A 10,284-nucleotide genomic window follows, 5' to 3' on the forward strand; every position below is an offset into this window, starting at 1 on the left:
AAAGCTTGGCTGAGACTTTAATTTACACGACACACACAATCACACTCGCCTAATCACCAATTTGCCCTTGTTTCTGTTTTTGCAATTCATCCTGCACCTCCTTCATCTTTCCTATTTTCTCTGAATTTTTTATCATCCAGTATGTGACTATTAATTTATTATCAGAAAGCTAGAATCTGACTTAATGTGGCTGCAATAATCCTACAAGAAAAGTGAAGCAGTTGTTGATATATAAGTGGTGATAAACTGTGTATCCTGACTCGCAGTGCAGCGGTTAAGTGTAATCATCATAATGGCAGCCTGTGGAGTCTGGATGCCCATCCAGAGGAGACATTAAACAGACATCAGCATCATGATGCTCAAAGTGAGTACATGATGACCACAAGGCATCCCAAAGTGGAAGAAAAAAACATGTTGTCAATTAGAACATGAATCCCGACCGTCAGAGCTGCTCCTCGTTCCCCGCCAAGTCACGTTCTTTGCCGAACGCTCATGGCATCTTCGCCGGCGATCTCCCAGCGTGGCAACACATTGAATCCAGCTGGATACGAAGTCCAAGTGCTATTAGCAGTGCACCGTACTGTAATTGAAATGGTCATTTCTCCACCGGTGGTTAGGGACGGCGTGTCTATTAACGGTGCTCACTCACACCACTGGAACCTTGGAGAGGCCACGGCGGCTCCGGGCAGCTTTCCATGTCGAGGCCAAGTGAGGTTTGCCAAGGTCAGGGCTGGCTGCACATAAAATCAGAAGCACTACTTCTCTATCTCTAACAGCAGCTGAGCTGACAGTCCCTCTTTGTTACCAATCAATAGATGAACCAATTATTCAACCATCTAGATTTTAGGTTTTTTGTTGCACTGCGATGTGTTAAAATTTGAACGGTTTTAAACGAGTGTTTGAAATGTTTCTATGTGCATGTAGGCGAAGTATAAAGTGCAAAAATTACTTTATTGATTCACAGCACGAAATAAATATAAACTAGAGACCATCCTATGATGGGATCACACTTGCAGCGATGCCAAATTGGACCAGAGGCGTAAAGTGGTGTGTGTGTGTGTGTGTGTGTGTGTGTGTGTGTGAGTGTGTGTGTGTGTGTGGTGCCCTTGCTCGGACCACACCAATCTTCGAACTCAGCCTTCATTTTGATCTCAACAACACACCTTGAAACTCCAAGGTTTGAGACTGCATTATACACGGTTGTGAAGTTATCGCAGTGACAAAATCTGTCCACAGACAGACATGAACATAAACACCTCAAACCACAGTAATGTAGATGTCTGCAGGACAACATTTTTTCATGATGACACGGACTCACAAGGTGAAAACAATCCCAGCATCAGTTTCCCGGCTGGTAAATAACCTTTTCAGGATCAGTGCCAAAAAGTTGTCTAAAACGGTTGTTGCCGTTGAAGGTCTAAAAGGAAGCACACAGGTGTTGCAACATATTTCAGCCCTGAAGCTTAAAGGTTAAAAATCCTAATAATAAGGCTTTAAAACTATAATTACAATACAGTATTGTTATTGTAAACCGCAGCATCATCATTTATTGCCTCAATATTTACAAGCGCTGTAACTTTGTCACAGAGCTGTCAATGTCCTTGATGACTGATTTTAGGTCACGTATAATGGCTGATACGCAATCAGCCACCACTGCTGCTTAACACATAACACTTAACAAAGTGAGGCAGCTCACCTTCAAACTGAAAGGATGGCATTGCAGTCATTGGATAGAATAATTGCTAAAATAATCACATAATTTGAGTTTTGAAGAACGTGCACGTTGACAACAGTGAAAATAAAGACTAGTGACAATTGCCTTGTTAATATTTGTTTATGTGCCTGAGGTGAACAGGTTTTTTTTTTATTTGATATCTGTAAAATTATATATTTAGTGACACCTTAATTCAAATTTGCTAACATCAAGTTCTTCACGCGCTATTCACTTTCTTGCCGGGAAGATTGATTCTACTCTCATATCTGTTCTTTCAATATGAAGCTACAGCCAGGGATCAGTTAGCTTAGCTTAGCTTAGCTTAGTGTAAAGACTGGAAACAGGGGGAAACTGTTTTTTTTTAATGGATTTAACAAATAAGATATAGGCTAATGTTTTAATTAGTGATCTCAAGAGGTGCTGTTAGTTATTGTTTGGCAGACCCAGGCTAGTTGTATCCTCCTATTCCAACACTTTATGCTAAGCTAAAAGCTAACCAGCTGCTAGCTTCATATTTGATAGATAATTATGAGTCTTCTCAGCTAACTGTCCCAAAATGTTGAACTATGTAATTGTAGTGCTTCTAACATTGAATCAGTATGTTAACCTACGTAACACTGTAAGTGCCTCACAGTGTTCTCTGTCGGCCAGTAGACACTCACCTACTCTCATTTTTCATAATCACATAAGAACAACCGTGCTTAGAACAAGATAATTGATGTGATAAGTTCAAAGTTGTTTTCTAACCTCTTTTACTGAACAATCATGATGCATTCAGGTGGGAAAATGTCAAACCTGGTACATACAACGTGGCTGCTTGTTACATGCTATTTTCTACGCTCAAGAAGGCAATAAAACATGAACCATTATGCTTCAGTTTCCGTGCCTTCTAGTTTGCTTTGACAAACCTCAAATCCACATAACTTTTATGAGAAAGTAATCATATGTATGCGGGCTATAGTAACCTGAATCTACTTGTATATCTATATCTACAGTATACACACTGAGTCACCCTTCTAGCCCAGGGGATTGTACAAACCTTTAATTCCTTCCCTGACAGAAAGTAGTAACAACAGTTTGAAGGGACGTTTGCAAGCTTGGAGCGCCAAATGCTGGAACGAGTTTCCACACAAATAAAAAGCAGGTTAAGTTCTGATCATCATCTCATTAATCCTCTAATCAAGAGAACATTATTGCAGGCTACTTGTAATTGTGAGGGAAAGTTGCTCCAAACCAGCACACAACCTGCTCAACAACCTGGAAGTCTGCTATTGTCTTCACAGCCAGCAGTGCAGCATCGCTGACTGCAGCCGTAAATGAGAAGAGGAGTTGTAGCAGGCATGTAAAATAGTCAGTCACAGGGTTTGTGTGGGGAAATAAAACAGAGGTTGTGTGACTGGCCCTGATGAGGGATGTGTTCACGCCATCTGGGATGCTTTAACACTGCGGCCACTGTTGGATGCCGAAGGCTCTGTATTGTGTCCTGATGTTAAACACAGAGGTGGTAGTCATGGAGTTGAGGTTAATGTTTTGTTCTGGAGACACAGAGAGAGAGAGAGAGAGAGAGAGAGAGAGAGAGAGCGAGAGCGAGAGCGAGAGAGGGAGAGGGAGGGAGAGAGAGACTCCTCTCCTCTCTCTCTCTCTCTGTCCTAGCTGTCAGCAGGAATGGTGAGCTGGGGTAGAGCTGGCGTCTAATTGAAGAGCAGCTCCACACCCTGTCGTCATTAATCACCAGGCCTGTCAGCCGGCTGCTCAGGACCTCACAGTGGCACTCTGCACCGTCTCTGCACTGGCGCACAGAGGGGAAAATATTAGTCCACTCCATCACCATCACCATCTCTACTGATACTACTGCTACTTGTCTGATTACCACTATATCATTCTCGTACTATTGCTATTGTTACTATTGCTACCACCAAACGACTAACACTATCCGTAACTGCTACTTTATCTCTAACTGTTAATTAGTGAGCTTTAAAATGGGTAGATGGATTTTGATAGCTTTGGACAGAGCCAGGCTGACACACACACACACACACACACACACACACACACACACACACACATATATATATATATATATATATAATACAAATAAAGAATTCCTCACTAACATAGTATTTAGTAAGCTAAAACAGTATGTGAGATGTTTTAGTATATATGACACTATAGTAGAAAACCAATAGACCAATAGAATGGGCATTGCATGCCATTTATGAAAAATTACAGTATGCAAAGACTGGACACTACGCCAGCATTAATATCCCACAATGCAATGCGGTAGTGACAACAACGTTAATGTTAACAGACGTGGTGGACAGCTCTGTAGGGTCAATAACACTTCAAATGAAGTGTAAGTGAAAGATTTCACTTCTACCTGGAGTAATGTATTTCTTAAAATTAGTTCAGACTTCATGATACTCTCAAATTAATGTTTTGTCACATGAAGTTGTCATGGGTTACTATGGTCTCAGGTAATGGTATAATTACAGTGCATTGCATCCGAAAAATATACTTATTACTGCTTATTTATATATGTTGAGCGATAGTACTCATATAGAGTATGTAGTGCATCGTATGCAATTTTGCACGCAATCATAGTTACTTTTTTTAGAGGAAGTTTAGGTTTAGGCTAAAAAACGTGTTTGGCAAGAAGGCTGATTGGATTTTTTCCCCAAAATGTAAAACTCTTCTTTTGAATAATTATGAGGTGAAGAGTCTTACTTATGACAAGTGAAATTCCACTTCCTGCTGATTTTTATTATTTTGATTTATTTAAATAAAACCCCTGAAGTGGGTGAAAATGTACTGTACACCATGTAATTTTGTGCCGATGGAATATCTTTCTATTTGTGTGAGAAAAAACATACCAATTGCATTTTATTTTGGTAATATGTACCCACAGTGATGGACAGAAATGTTTTGAGATGATAGTAACTCCTTCATTTTAACTTCTTCAGCCTCACGTGTGCCACCGTCCGTGGACAAAGGATTGAGGCTGCATACACATACTTTCACAGACAGCCTCACACAGGCGACATAAATGTAGTGTGTGGGTGTTGACTCAGCTGCGAGTGTGTGTGTGTGTGTGTGTGTGTGTGTGTGTGTGTGTGTGTGTGTGGGGGGAAGATAGATGTAGGAGATTGATGAGCGCAGGGAAAGGGAGAATGGTGAGGCATTTGATGAACGAGTGTAAACTGGCAACAGTGGAATTAATTCCTCCTCCCCGACAAGATTGAAGGTTCTCCCCTCTGCATGACCTCCAGAGTGAATCATCTTCAGATTCAAGCCAATGTAACCGATTCTCTATCTGCAGTTTGTAAGATGTATTGTTTTACCCTATGTGTAAGAGAGGTACCTGCCCTTCTCACACAGATTCCACCTGTACTTCACCAACACAACTTTAGGGGGCAACACAATCCAGTGAATCTGTAGTGGCACAACTCTGCAAGTTACAGAGAAATATGTGCAATATATTAGAACCAGAATATCCTTGACCTATTTTATCTAAACTACTTTATAAACTCCATCATAAAGAAAACACTGCAACAAGAAAGTAAGTCTGTCCTGTTCCAGAGAAGCACATGGCTCCAGTTCCTAAAGAATAATAATAAGTGTATCGTCCCAGAGAGCTACACGAAGTGGTGATCAGGGCGCCGTGACCTTGCTGGTGTGGCAGGGGCTGGATGTGGTTTGGGAGGGTCATCCATTTTGTTAATGGTCCTGTCAAGTGACACCTGTGCTCGCCTTTCCCCTGTCTGGAGTGCTAATGAACCGCGAGAGTAGAGGAGTCTGGGAGTCGGGGTCAATAGCCGCCTCGGAGATTGCAGCCTCTTCGCTCTGTGCCACCTACAACCTGACAGCCAAATAGAGTGGAGACGCAGGAACATTATCGAAGCCGAAACACTCTAATGGCAGCGGTGTGGCTTTGAGATAGACCGACTCCTTCCCCTTGAATTAGTATCTAACTGCTCTGAGTCGAGAACGCTGACTTCAGTTAAACCACAGCGCAGCGGAGAGCAGCAAGAAAATGGCTCTTCACATCAGGACGGGAGGCCTCCATGTTTGCGGTTCCTGTAAGACAGCCCGCTCTCCTCAGGGGAGATGTCAGGACTTTGATGAATATTTCTCTATTAACCGCCTCCCATTGTCAGCCCTGGCCTTTGTGTTGCAGACCAATCCGTCAGACCGTGAGGGGATCCTGGGTCGACACCTCCCTCAGGTCATTATTGAGGTCCCAGTGACCCGGCGGCCACTCCACACAGTCATCCACTCTGCTGAGGAGGCTGTTTTCATACCTCACAAACAAGAATCAGCAATTAAAAGCTGCACTCCCAACAACAAAAGCAATGTGGGTGATGGAGAGAGGAGGAGGGATGGAGGTCCTCAGAGACTAGCTAACAGGGCTAATGTGACCCGGCCTGCCCTCTTTGGGACAGCCCTGTCAACTGATATGAGCCATGAATTATTACACACAGCCACATATAGCGTGGCAGTAACAGCCATAATGATAGATAGACCTAGATAAGTGCAGTGCAGTAGCCTGGCGAGATTTATTCCATCCTCTCCCGCTTTGACAAAAAAAGCTACTTCATGGTACTATTTAAAGCAAACAATAAGGAAGAAAACAAGGTGAAATGCAATCATGTATCATTTATTTAACAAAATAAGACCTTTTCCTGTTGGTTGGATAGCACAGCCACCATCATCTTTTCTAATCTTTGTACCATTTGCGTCTGTGACCCCAACTTGCTGCCAAGTAAGCTTGAAAAAATATTACATCTTTGCATATTTACAAATACGGTAAATTCTCATGGACATGCAAATTCTCCAGAGTCTGAATAAGATGCAGAAAAAAATACCAACACAAGAGAGGATAGAAGATGAAAAGAGGTCCCCAGAATAAAGCTTCACAGTCCATCTTCATCGTGGTGCAAGGTTTTTATTTTTAGAGTGTATGATAGGCAGAATGGTACTATACTTATATCATTCTCTTTCAGTTAGAATATTTCAGAACAATTTATTCGGACAGCAAACCCCCCCCCCCTCAGAGTTGAATACCAAGCGCTTGAGTGAAAAATAAATACAGACTTTCAGTTCTGGGAGACAGATTTAGAGAAAAACTAAATAAAAACCAAAATCAAGACTGTTGTAATAATCCCACAATTCCATTATTTTCAAGCTCTGCCATCACTGTTGGTTCTACAGACAATCCATCACGGGGTCTTGTGCCTTCAGAGCGCCAGTCACAATCCTAGGGCTAACAGGTGTTATTCCTGGCAGGCAGGCCATCAGGCATGATGCCCTGTATTGGTGATGACCCCGATGTCAGGAATCCATCTTCGGGGATGCTCTGGAGAGTCCAAGCTGGTGCCTGCAGTCTGTGGGAGCGCCAACACTATTTCTGATATCACTGGTATCCAAGGGCTGAGGCCGAGCCCAGTCTCTGACTGTAGAGTGCATAGGGGGAGTAATAAGCCGAGGAGGGGAGGTTGGTCATAGGAAATCCTGGTGCTCCTTGCAGGTGGGATTTGCTGTAGGGGTGGTAGCGAGCCAGGCTCAAACCAGGAGAGCCTCTGAGGGAGAAGGAGCTGGGCAGGGTACCCGCGCTGCTGTGTGGAGGCAGGTGGAGGTGACAAGAGGCTGTCGATGAAACCGATGAGGGGTAGGCCGACAACAGCTTGCTGTCCACCATCCCATGCAGGGCTGTGTGGGTACGTAAGTGGGCTAGTAGCTCCTCTGACGTGGCGAACCGCTTGTCACAGGGACCTCCGACAGACACCCAGTTACAGGCGTGAGGCTGCGGTTCGTTGGGGAGCATGAAACCGTAGGTGTAGAGGGGGTGGGACAGGGTGGGGGCGGTGTTGGTAGACAAGGAGCTGGGGTGCAGGGAATGGAGGTGGTGGGAGGGGTAAACCATAGGGTAACCAGACTTGAGGCTGGAGGGATCGTGGACGCAGGTGGAGCAGTTACTTCCTCCTAGGTGGGGTGCATTGTGGTAAGTCAGACAATACGGGTCCCGACATAAGCCCTGCATCAGGGATGGAGGTGAGGCTCCAGAGAGCGGGCTGGAACTGGGATGCTTCCCAGGAAGTCCTAACCCCAAACCAGACTTGGTGTGATCCAATCCGGGAACAAACTGGGAGGGGTAGCCAGCGTAGGCCCCCACTATGGAGCCGTGGTAGCCCATGGTAGCGGGAGGCAAAGGGAAGACTGAATGTCCTGGTTTAAAAGGGGAGACGGGGGCGATGTGCCCGGAGCCCAAGCCAGGCTGTGAGGAGACCTGTGAGTCGGCTTTGCTCTCTGGCCGCGGGCTGCTGGCAGAGCTGGCATTGCTGGAGTTGGCACTGGCCCGTATGTGGCTGGAGTTGGCTAACTGAGCCCCATCTATCCCTGACTTAGCTGCATCTGAGTCTTTTTTGCCAGCGCTGTTGTTATTACTGTCCGAGCTGGACTGCTCTGAGCTCCCAGTTTTGCTGTCCATGTGCGAGGCCTGGGAGTGTGACGGGGGCTGCGTGGAGGGGGAATGGCTTTGTCTGTGGGTCTGGCTCTGAGTGTGCAGGGGAGGAGGGCTGGAGCTGGGTGACTGGGAATGGGGAGGAAAGGATGGACATGAAGCAGTGACACTGCTGGAGCTTCCATTTGGCACCCTGAAAGCTGCTTTATCTGAAGTCCCCTTTGTCCCCAGAACGTCTTTACGACAGTCGCCTAATGACTTGGAGTAAGGCTTGAAGCTGGACTTGTCTTCCAGGGACTGGTGCTTCTCTCCAGACTTGGAGGATCGGCTTGATGATTCCTTGTCTCCCAGACTGCCTGAGGAGAGGGAGGCCAGCTTGGAAGAGGAGGGGGGATCTGGTTTGCCAATTTGAGAGCAGGTCTGGGCCAGCAGAGCCAAAGGACTCTTCTTGGCATCAAGCTGAGAAGGAAAAAAAGAGAGCAAGGCGGTGAACAAACTGTTTGTTTATACTTTGATTTAATTAAAGCATCTTAAGACATAGAAACTCTATTGTAATTAAAATATGCAATCATCAAAATTGTATTCTTATTATATATGGCCAAACCGTGTACTATGTATATATAACAAAGAATGTCAAGGGTGCCAAGTTAAGAAAAACAGAAAGAAAAAAAAAAAAAGAAAAAACAAAACATTTCGAAAGAAAAAATGTCATTATAATATATCGGTCAAATGAACAGGTAATATTACATTAAAAACGGTTTATTATCTGCAGTAATTTACATTCGGAACTCTGGTGCTGGCCAACAAAACGCTGTGCGTAAAATGGCGCATATGCTGGCAAATTTGTCAAGAGTAACACTCAAACTACGCCATGGAATTATATTATCTGATTAATATAAGAAAGAAAAGCGACATCAGATGATACCAACAGTTCTTGGAGTAAATATAATTTATTTTTATTAACTTACTTCAATGCTGACTGGGGCGGATGTGAGGGGCTGGAGATACTCCGGGTGCAGCAAGTGTCCGCCGTGCGCCGTCAACATTTTTACGATCTGGATAGGAAGCCTTTTAGCCTGACGCAAGGGATCCGTTGGAGGACAAGAAGTGAGTATGGAAACGGACGGTCTCTCCGCTCCTCTCCGGTGATGATCACCGCTGGCGTCGGCGACGCTGCGCTCCGGGGACTGTCTGCGTAAAAGCGGTTCAGGTCCACCGGGGGAATCTCTCATCTGGATCGAGGCTCGAAGAGGGATGACGGCATGTAACGAGTGGACGCAGTGTTGAAAATTATTTACCAGCACGTTTCATGATGGTACATTAAATAGACGGGAGTGCCGTAATCCGGAAGGACATGTAGCTGCGCAGTGCACGTCCTCCGCGTCGGACCCAAGCTGTCTCTAAAGAGGAACAAATTGCCCAAATGTCATCGTCTATCGGGTTCTTCAATATCACCCGCTAATTATTCCTAAATATCCCGTCATCCAGTGTTGAAAAAGAAAGAATGGAGCAAGAAAAGAGAAAAACAAAACACCATAGGTAGTCACTGCTCATCAAAATACGAAGTAGAAGGAATATCCACGCAGAGGTTGGTGTGTGTGTGTGTGACGGTCCTCCTGCGTATGTATCTCTGTCCCTCTGCAGCAGTCTCTCTCACAGTACCTCACTTCTTCCACATACTAACGACGTGATGGGAGGGATTTCAAAGCAATGCGCCGCCGCCCAATCACAAGTGTCCGCATTCATAAGCAGGGGCGGGGCAATGTGACGAGGCGTGGTTTGTGTTCTGGCCTCACCCTCATAGCCAGGCAGCAATGTGAGCTATGGGTGAAAAATGTGTCAGTGACCTCCATAAGCCATATACAAACTAAACCTGCCAAATATAAATACTGTATCATAGATGTGACATTTTACACGGTTTGACAAAAGACTATTAACCCCAGTAAGCCACAACTATGGAGAATTAACTGTCGGTCTCCACCCCCTTCTTGTAAATAGGTGCATTCAAAAAATTAAAATAACCTACTCTTCATGAACCAGAATTTATGGTATGTTAATCACTTTATTGCATTATAGCTGCGACTACTGGGACTGATAACTGATGTATTTTGCT

General features: G+C 44.6%; 1 protein-coding gene across 1 annotated transcript; it reads right to left on the reverse strand.

Annotated features, from left to right (window-relative positions):
• Window positions 1-6,352: 6,352 nt before the first annotated feature.
• On the reverse strand, window positions 6,353-9,828 carry znf703 (zinc finger protein 703). The gene is made up of 2 exons (XM_031849350.1): window positions 9,140-9,828; window positions 6,353-8,630 (listed from the first exon to the last, which is right to left on the reverse strand). Exons 1-2 carry the CDS (start codon window positions 9,401-9,403, stop codon window positions 7,125-7,127), a joined length of 1,770 nt encoding a protein of 589 aa, XP_031705210.1. The 5' UTR covers window positions 9,404-9,828; the 3' UTR covers window positions 6,353-7,124.
• Window positions 9,829-10,284: the final 456 nt, after the last annotated feature.

This window comes from Anarrhichthys ocellatus, unplaced genomic scaffold, assembly GCF_004355925.1.
Source record: "Anarrhichthys ocellatus isolate YVR2014 unplaced genomic scaffold, GSC_Weel_1.0 scaffold9, whole genome shotgun sequence".
NCBI lineage: Eukaryota > Metazoa > Chordata > Actinopteri > Perciformes > Anarhichadidae > Anarrhichthys > Anarrhichthys ocellatus.